Source organism: Pseudorca crassidens, chromosome 2, assembly GCF_039906515.1.
Source record: "Pseudorca crassidens isolate mPseCra1 chromosome 2, mPseCra1.hap1, whole genome shotgun sequence".
Taxonomy (NCBI): Eukaryota; Metazoa; Chordata; class Mammalia; order Artiodactyla; family Delphinidae; genus Pseudorca; species Pseudorca crassidens.
Window position 1 is genome coordinate 162049042 of NC_090297.1, and position 22713 is coordinate 162071754.

Below are 22713 nucleotides of genomic sequence, written 5' to 3' on the forward strand. Positions count from 1 at the left end.
CCGTCCCCTCCCCGCACCCTTTCTCCGACGAGGAATGTGGGCTGAGCCTTCCGGGTTCAGGCACCAAGAGCCTCACGCTGGGAACAGGGGCAAACCTTGCAGAAGCGTCTGGAGGCGCGAAAGGCTGTGACGCTGACCTCGGGGTCCTCACCATCAGCTCAGAATCGTTTACAAGTGAAAGAAAGAATTAATGCCACAATGCTAGCATTTTTTTTTTAATTGAAACAAGTAAATCAGACAATTACAAGAATTGTACAGAGGTTAACAGCCTGAAACGACCCCTTGGGTCCAAGCAGATGACACGTGCACATCACCTTCCACAAAAGGCCCAGGCACCGGAGCGGGAAGAAGGGCCCACACACACCCAGAGAGCACGCGGCTTTCTCTCCCCTTCTGGGGCTCCTGCCCCTCCCCACAGGAGGCAGCAGTTCTCTGGAAACCTCTGCTTGTCCAAAAAAGCCTCTAGGAACCAGCCAGAGAGCAGCTGTGGGTGGACCTCGCTTGGAGAAGTAGTGCTTGTCGGCACTGCTCAGATCAGCACTTCTCCCAGGTGCAGATCCAAGCTGGAGAGGAAAAGGCAGAAAACACAAATCTCATTCTAGAAACACACACACACAAACCTTGTATTACACACTCCATAAAATCCAAAAAGGCTTTTCTGTTTTGTTTTTGGTGTTTTTTTTTGGTGGCAGGGATTCAAAGGGAGAACTCTCATCTTCTTCTGGTTACCATTCACATTAGCAAAAAGCCCTGTTACAAAAAGGAAAAGGAAATAAAATCGTCTTTTTATCGAGAGTCATTTCAGAGGATGAGTAAACAATAAGCAGATTCTGCCAGACAGCAGTGGGGCTGCACTTCCGTGCTGGCGCCTCTCGCCCCACACCCACTCAGCGATGAGAACCGTGTATAAGTGCTGGCCACGGGCTCTGAGCAGCGGCCCCCCCACCAGCGCGGCCCCCTCTCACTGGGTGAAGCTTAAACGGAGCGTGGGTACCACCGGCTTCCTACTAGTTTTAGCGGCAGGAGGACGGAGGGTCCCGCCTAACGGCCGGGCCCGCGGCTACTGCTGCTCGGCCTGCCTCCTGCGGTAGTTGCTGTAGGCCTCCTCGAACATGGCCTTGCAGGGGAACCGGGCCTTCAGCTTGGAGCAGATGAGGAAGGAGCCCCCCATCTTCCTGTGCAGCGAGTAGGTCTCCTCGGGCGGCGGGACGAGCCGGTGCTTCAGCATGACGGGGATCAGGTTGTGGATCTTCTCGGTGGTGCTCTGGGTGCCAAAGTCAAAGGGCTCCTCCGAGGCAAAGGCCTCCCCCAGGATAAGGATGGCATCCAAGTGGGCATCTTCCATGGCCTGGAGGGAGGTGAATGGAGGCAAGATCAAAGAGCCCTCACCAGCCCAGGGCTCCCATCACGGGGCCCAGACTGACTGCTCGCTGAGGAGTGGGCCAGGTAGGTGAGTGTTTCAACCAGACTGAAGAACGTTAACCAGGGTGTAAACTCAAACCAACAGGGGCCAGGAGAACATCATTCATGTGTGAACTGGGCTCCGTGGAAGAAGAAAGGAAGTGGCGGGGTCTGCGGCCGAAACACCTGTCATTCCCAAAAGAACAGTCTATAGGCCTGAGCTGACCTGAGCCTCTGCACTCCTCTTGGTGGTAGACCTGAGACCACCTGTGTGTCTGCAACCCTTCCCCACTGTCATCAGGAGAGGAAAGTGCTGCTTTCTGAGTGGGTTCTGGGTGACAGGAACACAGGTGGTCGCCCCTTCACGTAAAGGGCTGCTACGATTACTTCCAGCGCTCCCCTCACCCCTTCCCCGGTGAGGCCTGAGCAAGTGAGGGCTGTGCTTTGCCATCCCATCTGCCCACCCGGGCCCCGAGCGCCAACACGATGACTGGGATCTCGAATGGGCTGGAGTGGGGCATAAAACAAGAGCTTGGTGGCCAGTCCCCTGGCATTCTGAGGCCCTCAGCCCAGGGGCTGGGGCGGGGCCGGCCCAGGGGCCCTGTGGAGACCCTCGAGAGCAGCTGTCACTTCTGATCTCATTTGTAAACTGAGATTCCCTTCAGATTTCAAGGGAAAAGCAGTCCATGGCCCGGGGCTGAGTCTGGCTCAGCAGGCCTTGTGCGTCTCCAGAGTCACGGGGTGGGGGGTGGGGTGCGGAGCTCACCTTGACCTCGTAGCCGGTGAGGAACTTCATCTCCATGGACTTCTTCAGCACGGCCTCCCTGTCCCGGTCAGCAGCAGCCCTGATGATCTGGGCAGAGGTGCAGAGGGGACCGTGGGCAGCACGCAGAGGGGAGCTCCTGGGGGTCCAGGGAGCCAGCACTGCCCCTCCCCACACAGGACAGCTGCCGGCCCACCCACCTTTCCCCTTTACTCCCCTGAGCCCGAGGTGGCTGCGGCCTCATCCACGGGCACCAAATGCTGCGGACAGGCAGGGACATGAGGACAGAAGCCCGCCCGCCCGCCCGCCCACTCGAGTCCCAAGCATCCCATCTGAGCCCCAGGAGAGCACGGGCCAAGGCCAAGCTCTGCCTCCACCCCTACCTGTATGTAGAGGTCCGTGAAGGATCTGTCATATTCCCGAGTTGCCCCGAAGTCCAGAAGAGCCACCTGGGAACGGGCGATACCGGGGAGGGTTTGCCCCAGTGGAGCACGGGTTGGGGGGACAGGGCGGCAGAAGGCTGATCTCGGACCCTGCTCCAGCGGAGCTCAGGCTCCCTGTGGGAGCCCCACTGGGCACTCACCTTGTGCTGCTGAGGGTCATAAAAGAAGTTGGACCAGTTGGGGTCTGTCTGCATGAAGTGGAACTCGAACAGCTCCCTCAGGCACAGGACCAGGATGTTGTAGCAGATCTGGGGGCCGGGTGGGTCCTCGTCACCAGCACCGGGCCACCCGGTGGCCCCTGGATCTGGGCCGGGGAAGCTTGACTCCCATTTCCCTCCCCATCTTCCACCCCATCCTGCCTCACGCCCAGAGCTGACTTTGAGGCCAAGCGTACCACCAGGTGGGTACACGCAGCAGCCCTCCTGCCCGCTCTGCCCCGCAGTGGGGCCTCGGGGCTCCAGGCCCACCCTGTGACCCACCTCATTCCGGATCTCCTGGCTCAGCCCCTCGGCCTGGTCCAGGGGGAAGCCGGACACCAGCTCCGTGGTCAGCACATGGGGGCTGCAGAGCTCGTCCACAATCTCGGGCACGTAGAAGAAGGGGTGGTCCTTCAGCAGCTCCCTAGCAGAGGCGGGTGGGAGGTCACACCCGGGCCTCCTTGATCCCACCCAAGCAACACACTGGGGCGACACACAGGACAGCAAGGGGCTGAGCCCCCCAGGCAGAGGAGGGCCCTGCCCCGAGCTGGGCGGGACACGGCCCCGGCCTCAGGCCCCAACCCCAGCCATCGCCCCTCAGAGCCGGGGGAGGTGGGCGGGGGGGGGGGGCCTTCAGCCCACAATGGGCTGCCCGAAGCCGCCCCTTCTGTCTTCCCAGCGGGAGCAACGGGCAAGGGCCCGAGGCTGGAGCCGCACCTGAACCTGCGGGCACAGGCGGCCTCTCGCTGGTAGTCACACTCGAGGGTCAGCTCCCGCCTCAGCACGTCGATCAGGTGCTCAGGGAACAGGCCTGGGCCAGGGAGGGGGGCGTCAGGGGGACGGGGGGCTCCCCGGGAGGCCCCCCCACAGGCCTGCCCTTGCCCAGCGGCAGCCTCAGACCTTCTGGAAGCATGTTGCTCATGTTCAGCACGGCCATGAGGTTGTTGACGTCACTGCTGATGCTCTGGGCCACGCCGGGGTACTGCGGGGGACAGAGGGGAGTCAGGCAGACAGACACAGCAGGGCCCCGCGGCGCCCCCGCCTCCCTGCCACCCACCAGCTGCCCAGCTGTGTCCCTCCAGGACCCCGCACCTCCGCAAGGCAGAGCCAAGACCCACCAGGGCTGCTGTGACCCCCGGGCCCACCACGACCCTGCTCTCCACCGCCGACCGCTCCCTCCCCCATCCCCATCCCTGCGGCTCAGGCCCCAGACAGTCACTTGTCCCCAGTCCCTGCTCCCCCCAAACCAAGCGTGCTGGGAGGCTGTCCTCCCTCCTACAGTCACTCACTTAGCAAATACTTCTCGGCACCCACCGCTGACCAGGTGCCAGGACAGAAGTGAAGAGACACAGGCCCTGCCCTGGGCACGGGGACACACAGGGGACGTGGGGTGCAGAGGCCCCTCACTGCAGGGCCCGGCTCAGCCCTGTGCAGCCCCTGAGGGCACTGAGCCCACACCCCGGGTGCCCACCTGGATCTTCATGGCCACCTCGCGGCCGCCCTTCATGCGGGCCAGGTGCACCTGCCCGATAGAGGCGGCTGCAAAGGGCCGCTCCTCAAAGTACTCCAGCTTGTCCCGCCAGCTGGGGCCCAGGTCGTTGTTGAGAGTTTTCTGGAGGGAGAGGCCAGGGAGGGGCCATGAGCACCACCAGGGACACCCTGAGGGGCCCTCCCCAACCGCTCCCGCAGGGCTGCCAGCGCCTGGACCCTGGGCCGCACCGGCCTCACCGTCATCTGCTTCAGCGGCATGAAGTCTGCGCTCTGCCTGACCCGCTCGAAGATCTTGGCCAGATGGGGGTTGATGAAGGCGTCATCTGGAAGGCAGCAGAGCATTCAGAGCGGAAGGCTGACCCCTCGGAAGGAGGGTGCACAGGCCACCTCGATCAGCCCTGCCCAGCAAGGTCTCCCGGGGGGGAGGCCGAGGTACCGCTCTGCCCTTCACACGCTGAGCCCAAGGTTCAGAGAAGACGAGGCACAGGCCCAATGCCACACAGCAGGCCCAGCCTCGGGTTCTCCCTGCTCCCGCGGAGCATTTCCCCATTGGCACACAGACCCTTGATACTGCGGACCAAGGCTCCAGAGGGGATACAGGGACACTGACCCGTGCACGCTCCTGGCCCGCCTCGGCCAACAACCAAATCCGAGACCCCCGCAGCCCGGCCCACGGCACCCCTCCCCAGCCGGGCACTGGGTGCGTCTGTGCAGCTGCGGCCCTGCCGATGGCGTGCGGGGCAGCGTGTGCCGGGGCCTCTGAACTCACCCTCACCCAGGGACCTGAGGAGGTAGATTCCTTAGAAAGAGCAGGCGTAGCTTTTTATGATTATAAAAGAAAGACATTTAGGGAACAAAGCGTATTAAATGTTTAAAATACCCATAATCTACCTACAGAGAACTACTGATCTCTTTTTTCGTTTTGACCCTTTCCTATGCGTTTTTCCCTGACTGCAGTCACGCTGCCTGGAGACGCTCTGGCTGACTCCCCTCCTGCAGCCGTTTCTCACGAGCACTTGCCACGTCGTTGAATAGCTTTCTGAAATATTCTGTAACACACACAGAAGCTTCAACACGCAGCTCACTAGCCGGACAGCGGCTGACTTCAGTTTGTTTATTTGAGGCCAGAAAGAATCCTTCGATGAAGCCGCTCCTGCAGAGCCCTGACCGCATCTCTGAGGCTCTCCGTCCTAGAGGTGGGGCTCACGCACGGAAGGGCTTCCGAGGGGCGCGTGCCACTCCAGAGTCCGCACCGGTACAGGCAGTGCCCGCGCCCACCTGCCTGGGTGGTTATTCCTGTCCTGCACTTGGCCACTTCAGTGAGTCCATCTGACTGCTTGTCGGGGGACTGGCTGTGCTCCCACCCAGGACAGCAGCCCCTCGGGTGCTCCTCCCTGGGAGGCACCATCAGAAGCCCGGAGGGCCCCCCGAACCCCAGCTCTGCTCTGGGGGCTACAATGAGCCAGCCTCCAGCTCAGCCGCCGCCGTCTCCCCCGGCCTTCCTTCCTCGGGGCCACACAGCCCATGCCCCGGTGTCACGTCACCACAGGCCCGTGAGCTCCCCAAACAGTACCCTCGGACCACTGCGCGGGGCACCAGGGGGCATCAGCCGGACTCTCCCCAACTTTTGAGACGCCAGGACCTCTGGACATGTCAAAACACTCAGAAAGAAGCCAGAAAAACAACCGTGGGCTCCTATTTCAGACACTGTTTTTAAACATCCCAGGTGGGTTAACAGCCAAGCTTCAAACAAGAGAAGCCCGTGGGCAGGAAACCTCCCATCCCTTCCCCTCGGGGCCAGGTGCGGTGCCCCCCACTGCTCGCCCCCAGCTCCCCTGCCTACGCCGCCTCACCGCCCCCAGCTCCCCTCCCTACGCCGCCTCGCCGCCCCCAGTTCCCCTGCCTACGCCGCCTCGCCGCCCCCAGCTCCCCCCCTACGCCGCCTCGCCGCCCCCAGCTCCCCTCCCTACGCCGCCTCGCCGCCCCCAGCTCCCCTCCCTACGCCGCCTCGCCGCCCCCAGCTCCCCTCCCTACGCCGCCTCGCCGCCCCCAGCTCCCCTCCCTACGCCGCCTCGCCGCCCCCAGCTCCCCTCCCTACGCCGCCTCACCGCCCGCAGCCCGCGCAGCCGCACTCACCCTGGATGCTCAGCATCTGGCCCAGCTTGAGCGCCGCCCCGCGCACCTTGCACAGCGTCCGCACGATGCGCTCCGCGTTGGCCTCTGACAGGAAGGGGCTGGAATCCAGCACGGCCTTCTTCCCTGCAGAGGAGCGAAGTCACCATGGCCTCCCTCAGGCGGGGCTGCTGGGCCTGGGATCCCCCAGAGGCCCCTCCACCCGCCCCTGGTTGTAGGTCCAGGGACAATAACAAGACATCAGGGTTTAACACGTTTTAAGTGAGATGCAGTGAAGTCCCAGCACAGAGCTTGACACAAAGGGCTCAGTCAACGTCTTTCCTCCTCGGGGTCCACAAAACCAGCAACGCAACTTTAACCCCACATTTCACACCCACCTCCCAGATGCCGAGGAAGGCCCTCAGGGGCCAGCCAGGTCTCCCCGGGCCCACCTCCAACCCCATCCCAACACACACACAGGCTCGCCCACGGGGCCTCTCCCTCCGTATCAGCCCCTGCCAAGTCACTGTCCCTCGCCCCTCAGTGTGCTGGACAAAGGTCACCAGCACCCTTGGACTCTCTGCACAGTCACCTGGGGCCACTGGCTGCAGTGAGAGCGCAGTCCTCAAGGGAGGGGAGCTCAGGGTCAAGGACAGCCTCACCCGGCTGGTGCCAGCTGGCCTGGGGAGAACGCATAGGGACCTCAGGTGTGCAGACAACCTCCATTCAGCACAGTCGGGGGTGGGAGGGTGCAGGCTGGTGACTCAAGGTGATGAGGAGGGGGTGACCCAGTGGCAGTCGGTGCTTTTCCTGCCCTCTGTCCTGTGAGCCCAGTTAGATCGGGAACCCCCGAGGGGTGCCGCCCACAGAGCCTGGCACCTTCCTCAGCTAGCATCACCACGGGCCTGGCCCAGCGCTCAGAGTGGGTCTGAGCTGGGTCCCCAAGGCGCGAACACGGGAGGCGGCCGTCATGCCACTGCCCTCCGTCCGGGGCCGTGCCCAGCACGGCCTCTGATACACCAGGGTGGGTGGGCTGCAGGGGGATGCGAGACTGAAGGCCCACACCTGAGGCAGCTGTTAGGCCTGCGCGGGGCTAGGCTCACCCCAAGGTCCCGGACAGCAGGACAGGGTCCCGGGAAGGGGAGAGATCTCAGCTCCACAGGAAGCAGCCCAGCTGCCGGGGGTCAAGAAAGCTGTAGCCCCTGGGCAGGGCCACTCCAGGGTGTCTGGGCCAAGGAGGGTGCCCAGATCACCCCTCGCCTCGGGCCGCCCTCTATGTCCGCTCTGCCCTCCCCAGCCCCTGGGCCCTGTGGGCCGGGACCTGGGCCTGTGTCCCTGAGGAGAGGTGGGCGGGGCAGAGACGCCACAGCCCCGGCAGGAGGAGGGAGATCTTCTCCCCTAGGGACACAGCAGCGCCCCCGAGATCCAGGGACGGCGCCCGGCCCTCTTGAGCTTCCCAGGCAGCCGCTCCTCACGGCTGGCCACTGTCCACAGGCTGGAGTCTGGGCCCCTGCCCGGGCAAGGCTGGTTCTGAAAACAACCCGGGGGGAGCCGGGGGTGTTCAAGGGTGTGGTGGGCGCGTGCCCCGCTTAGAAGAGGCTTAGCCCCTGGGGAGGCCTGGGCCAGGCTGGTCGGTGCCCTCCAGGCCCAGGGGTTCCCGGGCCTGCTCAGGAAGCTAGAGCACGTCCCTCTGGGCCTGAGCCCCGTGTCCTGCTCTTGGGCCAGTGGCATCTAGGCCTCTTGACCCCCAACAAGGGCCACCGCCTCCCTGACAAAGGACACCAGCTGTAACCTTGGGGCCAGTATAGCTTCTTTCCTGCTTGGACGGGGCAGGACGGAGGGCAGCCAGTTTTCGGGGGGGCACGATGGGAGAGGTTGTGCCTGGGGAAGGCTGGCTTCTCACTTCCCAGAGTCTCAGCACCAACACTAAAAATACCCTCCCTAATCCTCTCTGCTCTCCCGTCCCTTCCAAGGACACACACATACTCAGGGGCCTGGAGGACAGGCTAGCACCTTCTCCGCAGAGGCCCCCATCCCCTCGAGAGGGTCCTGCAGGTGAAGCGGGGCCATCCAGGTGGCTGGCAGGGCCCCCTTCAGGGCCCCCAGGCTGTAGCTAGGGCCTCAGGGACCACAGCACAGCATGACAGTGGGGATCACTCAGGGTCCCCAGGGAAGGGGGGAGGAGTGTCAAGTACCGGAATGAACTGATGTCCCCTGAATGGGCCAGGGGCAGGGGGCACTCAGCCCAGAACTTCAAGTAAACTTTGAGAAATCCACCAAGCAGATGGCTCTAGCAGGGCTGCTCTCAACAGCCCCCAGGACCCTGCTGAAGGGAAAGCGCCCTGCACCTGCCTAGCCGCCTCCCCCCCGACACCTGGACAAGCCTGGGGGAGGGCACCAGGTAGGGGGTGGGTGGGGCCTCCAGCTGCCCCCTGACCCATCGTCAGAGCATCCTAAGCACGCCAGGTTTCAGAGCAGCCAGTCTGCAGAACGTTCTCCATGGAGTACCACCCACAGCCGGCCACCCAGACAAGGGGAACTGAGTGTTCTGACCTGACCCCGGGCTGACCCTGGGAGGCAGGGGACAGAGGAGTCACGATCTTCACCTCAGAGACAAAGCGTCTGAAGCTGGAGAGGTAATGGCCACCCCAGGTCACGAGGTGGGGGAATGGGGGGCCCATGGGGTCTGTTCCAGCAGCTCCCACGCCCCTCGACCACAGCCAAACGGGGAGCCCTGGGCACCTGACCTGGCCAGACCTGGGACCCCAGCGTCTCTGCAGAGCGGGGGCAGAGGCAGGGCCACACCGGAGGCTCCTATCAGAAGAGGGAAGGTATGCGGGCCCGGAGGAACCAGGACGGCTGGGTGAGCCAACGTGGGCCAGGACAGGAACAGAACAGCCTTCAGGCCTCAAACTCCAGGGCTGCCGTGAACACGGAACACAAGATGAAAGGTGCCCCTGGAGGCCAACCCTCGGGGAACGCAGGTGGGAGCTGGGAGCTGACAGGCCCAACTCTCAGGGCCCACCCTGCCCTCCCCATCAAGGGCCCAGCTCACCTGAGGGATCCTCAGGGCGGAGGCTCTTCTTGGCGACCTCGGCCAGGGCCCCGAAGCCCAGACCCACGGCCAGACCTGCAAGGAGGAGGTTGAGGGCTCTGGGCATTCGCTCAGGGGCTGCCCACTGCCCGCCGCCCACGAGGCCCGGAGCAGCCCCACACAGACACCTGCCTCGCTCCCCTGGGGACCTTCGCTGACACTCCAGGCATCTTGAAAAGGGAGGGGATAAGGAGGTAGGAGATACACAGCTGTTGTTTTCAGAGAAGACCTGCCTCAAGGTTGGTGCTTTCGCTGGAAAAGCCTCCTCCACCGCCACTTCCATCACCTTTGCTACAGGCTCACGCGACAAACACACACACCTCCAAAACAACGTACGACGGAGAAACGCATTGGGCAAGACGCAGCACAAATGGAATGTGGGCCAGGAATGGCTGCAGGCCAAGGACATCCTGACAACACTGGGCACCCCCTTGGGATGCAGCCGCCCACTTCACAGTCTGTGTGAAGAGCCTCCAATACTCTAGAATTCTCTAACCCAGTTCACTTAAGTCGCAAGGAGAGGCATTACCACTGCAATATAAAGCAGTCATTGGTGGGAACTGGAACATTTTGCAAAAGCCATGGGGACTCCCAGGAGCTCAGGCTACAGCCCTCACTTGCGGGGAAGGCCCCACAGGCACTGACGGTGGTCTAAGGACAGTGGGGTACCAGGCCCTCCTTCTCCCGTCAGCAATCTTTGAAATCAAGGTTTATTAACATCTCACTGGTCCAGAGGTTGGAACTGGATGATCCCTACTGTCTAGGGGAGGCCTGAGGAGGCCAGCAGGTGCCACTAAATGCACACAGAAAGCCCAGGAGCCTGGCTCAGGGCCTATTTCCTCTACTGAGATACAGTTCCAGCTGGCTTGGGGGGCGGGAGCACACTAGGCGAGAGAGTGAGGAACATTTGGAGGAGCACGCTGGCCACAGCAGGAGGGACAGCAAAGACCCCGGGAAGATGCCAGAGATGCCCCGAGGCCAGTGGGCCTTGGCGAGCACAGCCCTGGGGGGCTGGGAGTCTCACACCTGGCAAGGACACCTGCACGTGCTTCTATATTTTCCAAATTTTCTACGATGATTATGCATTACTTTTATGAAAATTATTATTGAATTTACTGAAAAAGTTATTTAATGAAAAATACATTTTAAAAATCATAAGAGGATAACCCAATTTTTTAAAATGTTTTTGCAGTACATTTTACCCACCATGACACAACCGTTCACCCTCTGCTTTGCCAGGTAGCTCCTGCCTCATGGGTCAGTGTGAGGATTAAACAGCTGAATGAGAGTGAAGCCCTCCCAGAAGGGCTGGGCGGAAGGCAACACTATTCAGGTGTTCGCTATTACTGTCCTTTCTCCTATTCAAAGGGCTAGACCAGTGCTGCCAAAAAAATATAATGCCAGCCACATATATGATTTTAAATTTTCTGGGGGCTATGTTAAAAAAGGCAAAAAGAAGCATGTGAAAGGAATCCTGATCATATATTTTACTTAGCCCAGTGTATCCAAAACATTATCAATTCAACAAGTACTCAATATACACATCGTTAGAGAGATGTTACTTGTTTTATTTATTTTTTGTACCAAGTCTTCAAAATCCAATGTGCGTTTCGTCTTGGAAGCCTGTCTCAGCTTGGACCAGCCACGTTTCAAGTGCTCAACACGCCACGTTGCTGGTGGGGCAGCACAAGGGCAGCACAAGGCAAGTTCTGGCGACCAGAGCAGAGGCCACGGTCATCTGGAAATGCCCCCAAGGACACCCTGGCGTGCTGGAATGGAGCTGCCACGGCCTGTTTCCCTTTGACACCCCAACCCAGCCCCGGAGGACACTGGGCACAGAGCTGCGTCCCCGGTCAAATGGTAACTCCCCTCCCCTCCCCCCACCTCAGCACACTGTCCAACTCAGCAAACGAATGGCAACAGCAACGCTAACCTTCAAACTGCAGTGACCTTCCCCAATGTCTCTCCGCCTCTAGATTTTTCTCTGCCTACATCAAGTCCAAAGACAAGCCTACCAAACAGGCAGACGTGTCAAAGGTTACCCAGGCTGGCCACTGAGAGCAGACGCCGAGCGCCCTTCTCTGCAGGGCCCCCAGCTGGGCCCCCTCACATGCTCTGCCGAACTCTTCTCTGGCCCATTCTGGGCTGCTGGGCAGAGCCAAAGCTCTCCAAGGCCAAGGACCGTCACTGAACACTGAATCACGGAGGGAACATTCCGCAAAGCAGGTTGCAGGCTCCTTCTGTGCGCCTGCGAGCTCCCTCAGGGCCAGGCCCGAGGAGCTGACAAGGGATGGGCTCCCCACTGCGGGATCCTGACCTCAGGAGCTCCTGCTCTAGTGAACCAAGAACAGGCTGGCCATCCCGCCATACCCAACCTGGCTGACCTGAAAGCATTCTCAGAACCTTGCAGAGACAGGAGGGCAGAGGCCAGCCAGGTTCTTCGTTCCCCCCGGAGCTGGGTGGCACCTGCAGGCAGCTCCTGGGAGATCAGCGCCTCTGCCTCGGACTCCCCGCGTTGGTGAGGACAGCCCGAGCCCGTGCTCACTCAGTCTCCGGCGTCACCTGAGGTCTTCCACTCCACCTCGGCCCCCCAGCCCTTAGGACAGCGCCTGTCCATGTCCGGACCCACAGGCAGGCTCAGCCGGGCCCGCATGGATGTCCCAGGGGAGACCAGCCGCAGAACCAGCTCCGCGGGCCCATGGCCACCACCAGCAGCCTGGCCACCACCCTAGCCTGTGAGAAGGCGCCAGCCCTTTCCAAGAAAGTTCCTGACATTTCTCACAAACGGAGATTTTGCAGGCAAGAAAGGCGGTGGCAGTGACGAGCAGCGAGGAGCAGGGTCTCCCCAAGGGGGTGGGGGCGCTTTGGGCTGCTTCCCAGGCTGTGGGACTGATCAGGGGGCCCAGGCCACTGGCCCAGCTCCTTCCTCCCCGAAGTCCCTCTGCAGGTCCTCAGAGCCAAATGAGTGCCCCCTGAGCAGCACCCCACAGACACAGAGGAAACAAGTAAATAAAAACCTTCTAACAAACAGCACCGTCTGTGAGGAGGCTTAGTGAGGGGCGCCTAACCGGCCAGCACCCCAGGCATGTTTACAGAGCAAGGCTGGACGGAGGTCCTCTGCAGCAGCAAGGGCCAGATCTGAGGGCAAAACCGCTTCACTCACACAGCACCACCCACGTGCCAGGCACTGTTCTCAGGCCTCCCTTTTCCAACACACCCAACAATCCTTCTGATCTGATAAGACAAGAAAGTCCACACAGAAAAGGCAGCGGACAAGGATATTTCCTTCACTTCAAGGTGTTCCCGAACCCTTGGTAATTCCACCTTCTCTTCCATCACCTGCATCCTCCACGCTGTGCCAGCAGCAGGCACCGGGAAGAAGAGGGGGCCTGGGAGGGGGCTGCAACCCACAGCATCGCAGGAAGGAGAACAGGAAGGAGCAGTGGACGAAGGTCCCTGTAGAGTGTTCTCCTCGGTTCTCAGAACTAAGCCAGAGCGGGGCGGCGGGGAAGACCTGACAGCCCCTCTGCTGGCTCAGGGGAGACGGGACGAATTCAGGGGCAACAGGCTCAGCCTGCCTGTATCTGTATGATACAGGCCTCCTCAGCCCGGGTCCCAGGACTGTCACAGGTGCACATATGGGCCTGGGTGACTGGCAACTGTGGCTCAGCTTCCTCACCTGTAACTGGAGATTATAACTGCCCTAATCTCCTTCACAGAGGCTCTAAGTGACAGAAAATAGACAGAAGACTCCCTTTTAAAGTATGCTCCTGGAGAAGGTAGAAACCACGCTCCCTCGCCCCTGCCAAGGGCACAAACTTTTCTTGGACCTAAAGGGCATCTGTCTTGCTGCCTCAGAGAGCACCGGAGGAGCGCTGGCTACTTAGAGCGGCAGCAAGCGTGCAGCGTGTCCCCTCAGGAAGTCAGGCACATGGTGCTCAACTCCTTTTGGTAAGTTTTCTCTAGTGCCTACTTGATCTGTTGGTCTCGTTTCTATAATCGTCCAGTTCTCCCTCATTTCATAGGTGCAGAGGAGATAAGACTTCTCCTCTGAACCTATAATACTGAAGCACAAATGAAAAATATAGAAAAGAGTAGAGGAGACACACATGACAGAAGGGAAAGATCTAACATATGTGTAACTGGAGTCCCAGAAGGAGAGGAGAAAGAGAACAGGGCAGAAACAATATTTGAAGAAATGACCAGAATTTTCCAAAATTGATGAAAGACATCAAGCACAGATTTAAGAAGCTCTATAATCCCGAGCAGGATAAAAGCAAAGTAAATCATACCCAAGCATGTCACAGTCACACTGCTGGAAAACAAAAGCAAAAGGAAAATTTTAAAGGCAGAGGACAAAATACAAATTACTTTCAAAGGAGCAGCAATAAAACGAATAGCTAAGTTTTCAACAGAAACAAGGGAAGTTAAGAAGACAACTGAGGGACTTCTCTGGTGGTCCAGTGGTTAAGACTTTGCGCTTCCACTGCAGGGGGCGCGGGTTCAATCCCTGGTCAGGGAACTAAGATCGCACATGCCGTGTGGTGTGGCCAAAAAACAAAACAAAACAAAAAAAAGAAGACAATGGAATAATATTGCTAAAGTGTCCAAAAGAATTAATTTTGAACATGGAGTATTATACCCAGCCAAAATACCTTCTAAAACAAAAGTGTAATAAAGACATTTACACACAAATAAAAACAGAGAATTAATGATTACCACTCTGCACTACAAAAAAAGAGAAAAGGTAGTTCTGCAGAGAAGAAGAAAATTACCCCAAAAGTAATTCTAATATAAAAATGAAGGGAGAGGGTTTCCCTGGTGGCGCAGTGGTTGAGAGTCTGCCTGCCGATGCAGGGGACACGGGTTCGTGCCCTGGTCCGGGAGGATCCCACATGCCACGGAGCGGCTGGGCCCGTGAGCCATGGCCGCTGAGCCTGCGCGTCCGGAGCCTGTGCTCCACAACAGGAGAGGCCGCAGCAGTGAGAGGCCCGTGTACAGCAAAAAAAAAAAAAAAAAAAAAATGAAGGGAGAAAGAAACACAAAAAGGGTAAATATGTGGCTAATCTAAATTCACATGGGCTATACAAAGAAATGACATCTTGTAAGGTTTAACATATCTTAATAATTTAGTATATAATATAAAACATGTAGAAACAAAATACATATCCACGTTAACACACACACACAAAGGGATTTAAACTGTTCTGAAGTGCTAGCATTACTGCAGAAGTAGTCAAAATAATCATTTCTATTACATTGTAGTAAGTCAAGAATGTATGCTGTAATCAAGAGAAACCACTAAAAGTATAGTAGAATAATAACACACAAACTAATAAAGAGAAAACATGTACAAGAAAAAAACTCTTTGATTAATTCAAAAGAAGGCAAGGCAAGTGGGGGAGGGAAGGGGAAAGGGGGAAGAAAGGGGTAGGGAATTAAGAGGTACAAACTACTATGTATAAAATAAATAAGCTACAAGGATATATAGTACAGCACAGGGAATATAGCCAATACTTTATAATAGCTACAAATGGAATCTAACCTTTAAAAATTGTGAATCCCTATGTTGTACACTTGAAACTTACATAGTATTATACATCAACTATACCTCAATTTAAAAAAAGGTAAAAATTTTTAAAAAGAAAGTAGGACAGAAGAGAAAAAAAGGGAACAGAATGGATGGGTCAAACAGTAAACAAAGACTAAGACAGTAAATATAAACCCCAATACGTCAGCAACTCCATTAAATGTAAATGAACTAAATACTCACATTATAAGACTAAGATTAATGGTCTGTACCTAAATCACAGGAAAAGAAAATATATATATGCTGCTTACAAAAGACATACCTTAAATATAAGGATACAAAAGGTTGAAAGGAGAAGGAAGGAAAAAGATATACGATGCAAACATTGACCACCACCTCCCAAAAGAACAGCTGGAAAACAGCTATACTAATATCAGACAATGTAGACTTTCATAGAGATAAGAGAGGTAAGACATAGTAATAAAGGAGTCAATCCCCAGGAGGATATAAGAATTCTAAATCTGTAAGCAACCAATAACACAGCTTCAAAACATTAAAGTAAAAATTGACAGAACTAAGAGGAAGGTAAATCCATGATCACAGCATAAGACTGTTAAATGTCTCTTTTGATAGCTGATAGAATAAACATACCATCTAGAAAAATGGTACACATGATCTTATTTGCAAAGCAGAAATAGAGACACAGATGTAGAGAACAAATGTATGGATGCCGAGGGAGAAAGAGGTAGGGTGGGAGGAATTCGGAGACTGGGATTGACACCTATACTTTATTGTTACTATGTGTAAAACAGACAACTGATGGGAACATACCATAGCACAGGGAAATCTACCTAATGCCCTGTGGTAACCTAAATGGAAGGGAAGTCCAAAACGGAGGGGATATCTGTTTTTGTATGGCTGATTCATTTTGTTGTGCAGTGGAGGCTAACACAACATTGTAAAGCAACCATACTCCAATAAAAATTAATTTAAAAAAGAATTTTAAAAAGAAGTTTAAAAAAGAACAAAAGAATACACATACCAAAAAATCATTAAAAGATCTGACTAATATGAGTAACAAACTAGACTAGACAGATAGATAAACTGCACCTGACAGTGCCAGAATTCTTTTCAGATACACATGGAACATTTACCAGTATATTCCCATTGGAGTCAATGGCAAGACCCCTATTTCACAGAAAGGCAAACCAAGGCAATACCCAAGGTCACAGGAAGCAGGGCCGGAATTATAACCCAAATCTTATGATGACCTAAAGCCCAGTTCTGACCCCAAATCCAATATCTAATGCTATCTTTCATTTCATTCTCCAACAAAAGCTAATATCCAAAGATCACCATGCCCCACAGCATCAGAGCCACAATGTCCCACAGCCCAATCAGACCTAGAGTTCCTGCGCCGTCTCAGCATCAGAATGAGCCACCCAGATGGAAAGCCCTGCCTTCTGCCTCTATACAGCTCAATACCTGCTGCTGACCTTCCCAAAGACAATCCTACCCCCTGAGATCTAGAGCAATCCCTTTCTTTCATACCTGCAGTGTAACAGCTTCCTAAAGTCTGTTAGTCTACACCTCAAAACCATCTCGCCCTCATGAGGGGAAGAAAGGCCAGAAGTATTTTCTAGGAGAAGAAAGCAGAGCAGTGTTACTTCCAACTGTCTAGATAATGGCCCACCAGTAAGCCATATACTCCACAAGGCAATGAAGAACGTACATCAGCAGGATATTTAGATCTCTGAAACAGAAATATTTTTGCAACATGTGCAGTTCTAAGGATCTATGATACTAATTCTGATCCTTTTCTATTCAATTCCATTCTATTTAATTTGTTTTTTAAATGCCAGTCCTGACCCACTAAACTGATTTCACACTCACTAAAGGGTCATAAACCCCAGTTTGAAAACCTCTGGATAGGGTAGAAGGCCCAGAATTCACCTCTGGGGCCAGAACTTCACGTTCTTTCCAGACCTGGCTCCTCTTTGCTCCCCTCCTGCCACCTCTAATCCTGAAACATGAGCTGCCAACTGCTTGGGCAACAACGTGTGCAGCTGAGAATCACAGCTGGGAGCAGATCTCCAGCACAGACTCTGAAGGGCGGCTCCAGGCATCAGGCAGCTGTCAGCAAGGGCTCAAGAGGCTCCTGATGGTGCAAAGCCCCTACAAAGACCAGGGTCTCTCCTCACCCCAACCCCAGCTCCCTCTGGCAGCCCACGTCCCCCACGCCTTGAGGGGAGCCCTGTACCCTGGTTTTAACGAAGTTGACTTTTTGTCCTACACACCTTCCTATACAACCGCTTTCACTTCAGTCTGCTTTCCTTAACCCACCCCCCAAAAAGGCCTGACTCCTGCCTGCTTCACCAGGACCTCCATCAGATACTAATTGGCCATCATGACCTTCATCCTAACCACTTTTCCCAAACAGGTCCTCCACTACCCCACCCCAGCAAAGACTCACGAGAGAGGCTTATACCCATCCTAAAATACATCAGTCAAACTAAGCCTTATGGGGACAGAGCTCTGTGCTGAGCCCTGGTCTGCAGTGAGGGGAGGAGGATTATAGGTTACAGAGAAAGACTAACTACAAAGTAAGAAGAGAACAGTTCCTGCCCTCAAACTAATGGGGGAGAGAACAGAATCTCCATCTAATACTTTAAGAATAATAGATGTCCCAACTAATAGCCACTGAGCAAAGCAGGGCAAGTGACATGTCTTCTGGGGAATAAGGACCACTGGAGGCCCCCAGAGCAGCCCATTCTGGTAGTGGCACCCCAGGGAGTTACAGTGTTCTACGAGGAACTGCTTAAAACGCTAACCCATTAAAGTGAAATGAAGCAATAATTCTGTGCTGAAACTCAGATGACACTGTATGCTGGATTCCTGAAAAGCTAAGTAGCAGCAGATGCCACATTTTAAGATAACAATCATGGAAGAAAACCTCAGAGTTGAGAAAATTCTATCCAATTAACCTAGTTTGCTCTGCACCTAAGGAAGACAGCCAGCCTTCCTTCAACGTTAGAACCCACACATCAGGCCAGCTTCCAGAGGCCAGGCTAACAGGGAGCACAGATCCACCCCCGAACAAGGAGTAAGACGGGGTCTCCACAAGAGAAGAGGCAGCCGGGGAGAGCAGCGTGCCCGATGTGCGGTCTGTAGGAGGGGAGACGTACAAACCAGCAAAGCAAAAGGCAGGTAGGTAAAGGCTCAGACACATGAGAGCGGGCTTTCATGACCAGTCAGCACCGGCATCAACATGAACCCATCAATGAGACCACCGTTACACAGAGCCGCGCAAATGAGCACCTGCCCCAGGTGGGCACGCGAATCAAGTCGCCAAGGCTGTTGCTTTCATTAACTGTATTGTCTGGAGAACCTACTGAGGATAAGCGGGCTTTAGAGAAGTCACTCCATCTTCAAGCAGAACCATAGCAAAGGACGGCACTTGCAACAGGAACATCCTGGTCAGATATGACAATACAATGTCATAAAAGCAGAGACAACTGCTGTAAACCTTCACTATAAAATGATCCTCCAACTTGGACGAAGAGAGCACAGGGGGGTACTGGACACAACGGCTATGCAAACCCCTAAAGAAAAGAACAAACTCACAACTCCTCAGCACACTGAAATGGAGGACAGCAGCTCGGGGCCACGGCACCTCGTTATCATTCCACTGATGCCCGCAGGCCCAGCAAACGGGTCCCCAAATGGCTGGGCAAAAACCACTGGGTCCAGGAGCCAAAGAGCCCCACTGTCCCACCTCCTCCCTGCAGGGGCCTCCAAAGGCCTGAGTGAAACGCGGATGCTGCAGACGCTGCCCCCCGAGAAGCAAAGCCGCAGCCCACAGCGTGGAATCAGCCACGCATCGACCCCCAGCGGTGAGCTGAGGCAGAGACTGAATCGCCCACCCACGGAAAACATCCCGGCATGGCTAACACAGGAGCTGCCACGCTCCCCGGGGCAGCCCTGGGTCCCCGGCCTCCCCGCCTCACGCAGACCCCACGGTGGCCCCCGCTCCACTCACCAGGACTGGGACCTCACCTCCAAAGTTGGCCAACCGCCCAATCCGCGTAACTGGCACCTTCCGCTCGCGAGCCCGCTCACTGAGCTAGAGGGCGAAAAGAAAGAGACCTCCGGGGATCAGTGAACAGGGACAGGACCGACCTTCAGGGGTTCACACCGCCCCCCACACGCCCTCTCCACCCCCAAAGGCAGCAGCTCCGCCCAGCAGCACACGCCTCCCAGAAGAGGCCTCCGTGTGCCCGACATTCCAGGCCACGGCACCCAAAGAATGTCCCCGAAGAGGGGGCCTGACACCAGCAGCACCGTGGGAAGCCCCCAGCCCCACCCTGGGGGCCCCCTGCACACACCATCTGCTTGTGGGGCTTGCTCTCCGGGCGAGCCTTGGCCTGCCGGGCCTTCTCAATGTCCTCAGCCGTCAGGCCCCCCACAGGGGACTGGTCCTGGTGGTAGAACCTTCGCTGCAGGCCCGTGGCAGAGAATGGGTCTCTGGGGTCCGCAAAGAGCGGCCCGTTCACCCTGCCCATAGGGGAGGCGGCCTGGCCCCGGAGCCCGCCTTCCCCAAAGGGTCCGCTGGCAACATAGGCAGGAGCTGGGCCCTGGCTGCGGGCCTGATCCCAGGGCGGAGGGGACTGATCCGGGGAGGAGGCCACAGACGGCTCCTCGGAGGCGCCCTCGGCCCTCAGCCCTGAGGAGTGGAATTCTGCTTGCGGGTCGTCAGAGCTCTTGGTATAAGACTCTTCATGCTTCTCCTGACCCTGCAGGGAACAAATGGCAACGTGAGAGGAGCAAGAGGCCGGCCAGGAGCCCCTCCCTGTGTGCATCCCCTTCTGGCCGGAACAGCACACCAGCGCGTCCCACCCTCTGACCCTCTGGAGGGCCCTACCATGTCACCCCCGTGGCCCGTGGCCAGTGCCGGAGGCGAGCAGCAGCCCAGGAGCCGGGAGGCCCGGATTCCAGCCCTGCTCCTGCCAGGGCTCTGCCGTGTGGGCCCCGGCAAGCCGGCCGCCCGTGGTCCCTGAGCGCCCACTGGGTGCCAGGCCCAGACCAGGGGAGCGACCACTCTCCTGACAGGAAGCTCCTCACCTGTAAATCCGGGCTCAAGGGCAGCTCCCAGGGCTTTGGGGAAGGGGAACCAGGGCAAAAGATGGGGAAAGCGTTGAGAAGTAAGAGCACAACCGGAGACCAGAGGAGGCGAGCGCAGCACACAGGCAGGGCCACCCTGCCTCTCCAGGCCAGCGCCTTGCGCGCCACCCGAGGGGCTCTCCCCAGAGGGCTTGTCACATCCAGGACCTGGCCCGGCTCTTCCAGGAGCAGGGGGGACAGGACAGGAGAGGAGGGGGAGAGAACACCATGTTTTCCCTGTAACGGTCGCCGAGACCTGAGCTTCAGGCCCAGGTTCTTTCCACTTTTGAACCCCTCGCGACCTGGAGAGAGTTCCTGAGCCCTCTCTGACACTTCCTCATCTGAAAAGAGGGCTCCCCCCACAGTCACAGAGTTACGTGCAGCACAGACGGGGCCAGGGGAACAGGGCCGAGAAGGCTATAATTAGAACAGCACTGACTCCTGAAGGGAGGTCGGGGACCTGGATTCCCCGATTCCACTGAAATGGACTCAGTGCACGGAGTGTGGCCTGTAGGTTCTGCAGAAACAGCAGTAGACCCCAAAGCCTTCTCACTCTCAGCTTTATAAGACACTGTGGGATCTAAGCAGATAAGATTTGCCCTCCAGAGGAAGGAAAGAGACAGGCTGTTACTTTCATTTCATAAGTGGCAAACAGAGGCCGAGAGAGCTAAAATAATCTGGTAAAGGCCCACCAGGCGGCCAACGGCAGGGCAGGTATCCCGAGCCAGGGCCTGCCCCGCGGGCCGCCCCGAGGCCGCCTGACAGCACCCTCCTCGGAGCAGAAATGAATTCTATTTGGAATCAAGGGGCACCTGTCAGATGGCCAGGGAAGCCCTGGAGTGAGGGAGTCTGGGACAGGGTCCGAGAGCCACGTAACTCCTGTAGCTCCCACACCGGCCGCGGGCTCACCGCTCCTTCTGCCCCACTACTCCAGTGCTGGCCACCGGCCCTGCGTGACCATAAGCTGTTTATGTGGCAGCCAAGGGGTCTCAGTGTCTCAACGGGACCAGACTCAGTAAGTGTCTGTCGGATGAATAAGTGAACAAATCCCTTGAGGAGCTAGAGGGAGAGAGGTTCCTGGAGTACCTGCGCCTCCGCCCCCTCACAGACAGGGGAGGAACCCACATCTGAGTGTGCAGGGAGAGAACGGGAGTGCACTGGAGACCATCGCGCCTCCTACGCGATGGGGGACCGCCACTCCCTCCTACCTCCGAGGGGCCGTCCCAGGGGATGGCCCTGCCTCTTCCAAGGACCGGGGCCAGGCCCGTCCGAGGGGAGCAGAGGGGTGAGCGGGGAGCCCGGGCTCCCTCTCACCCTTCAGGGAGGCCTGCCCACGTCTAGCATGCTCCTCTCCTGGGCGGCCCAAGGGTGCTGGGCAACCTCACTTCCTGGGTGCTCCAAGGCAAACACCCAACAGGAAGGCGATGGCTCCTCACCAGCGAAGGCACCAAATGAGTCTGCCAGGGCACAGCCCAGCTTCAGCAGAGAGAGGGCGGGCAGGGAGTCTGAGACTGGGAAGAGGACACAGGATGCCGGTGCTGTCAATCAGTAATCACATCGAACTGCTTAGTCTCAGTTTCCCCATCTGAGAAAGGGGGAAGCATTTGGGTCTGCACCCCTCCCAGGACAGCTGTGAGGCTTGTAAGAGGTCACAGGTGTGAACACCTCTGCAAGCTGAAGGTATCTGTGTAGAGAGAGAGACACAGTACCGCCACTGGACCCTTAGAGAGCATGAGGGGAGAGCTGGGAATCCTAACCCTGAGAATGACCAGAGGCCGGCGGGCTGGGATGTCCCACAGCCTGGAGGAGCGTGCGTGTCCTTGTCCAGAAGGTCAGAGCAGAAATGGGAGGAGTGCGGCAGCAGGGCACCCTTGCAGCACAGCTCCCAACATACACATGCCCAGGCGCACACATGCGTGCACATGCGCACGCGCACACACACACGCCCCCTCCCCATGCCCTCAGACTGTCAGGAACAGGGGTGGGGACCATGCGGGTGATGCCATGGTGGATGGCGCTCCGCTACAGCAGGCCGTGTTGACAACCACAGCTCCAGCACTCGTTTTTGCTTAAAACCCTCCCCTTGGATGGTGAAACGTCAAGGCCCCCTCCCACTGGCACCCTGCCCACTGCCAACCGGCCTCCTTACCTGCACCTGCCCCAAGACCATGCTGATCTGCTCTGCGGCCGTGGACTGCAGGGCCCCGGCCGCCATAATGAGCTCCCTGCCGAGGCCCAGGTGCTGCAGGTGGGTCTCCACGGCCGCCTGGGTCAGCTTGGCAAGGCCTTTGACCACCATGATGGTGTCCCCCAACATGGAAGCCATCCTTCAGGGCTGGAAGAGAGTGGGCCAAGTCAGGGTCGGGGCTCCACGCCTCACACAGCATCGCACTCACACGGGCCACCTCTACCCCAAACTATGGCTGTTTGATTTTTCCAATGACCTCCCCTTCTGATCCAGGTTGACTGAGAGAAAAGAGAGGAAGGGCCCAGGGTTCAAGGTAAACGGAGTGACTCCCCAC

General features: G+C 57.2%; 1 protein-coding gene across 2 annotated transcripts in view; it reads right to left on the reverse strand.

The window, feature by feature from the left end:
* Positions 1-199: 199 nt before the first annotated feature.
* Positions 200-22713, reverse strand: part of COQ8A (coenzyme Q8A) — a 49612-nt gene continuing 27098 nt past the window's right edge. The window contains exons 2-15 of one of the 2 annotated variants that reach the window (XM_067729570.1): positions 22341-22526; positions 19417-19824; positions 19088-19154; positions 9463-9537; positions 6432-6554; positions 4533-4618; positions 4276-4416; positions 3705-3786; positions 3522-3615; positions 3087-3228; positions 2748-2855; positions 2548-2613; positions 2168-2254; positions 200-1348 (exon numbers count right to left, since the gene is read on the reverse strand). In XM_067729570.1, coding sequence (XP_067585671.1) covers positions 1061-1348; positions 2168-2254; positions 2548-2613; positions 2748-2855; positions 3087-3228; positions 3522-3615; positions 3705-3786; positions 4276-4416; positions 4533-4618; positions 6432-6554; positions 9463-9537; positions 19088-19154; positions 19417-19824; positions 22341-22517 — 1944 coding nt within the window. In that variant the 5' untranslated portion in view covers positions 22518-22526 and the 3' untranslated portion in view covers positions 200-1060. The remainder of the gene's footprint in view (positions 1349-2167; positions 2255-2547; positions 2614-2747; positions 2856-3086; positions 3229-3521; positions 3616-3704; positions 3787-4275; positions 4417-4532; positions 4619-6431; positions 6555-9462; positions 9538-19087; positions 19155-19416; positions 19825-22340; positions 22527-22713) is intronic. The other variant, XM_067729571.1, reaches the window with a different exon arrangement.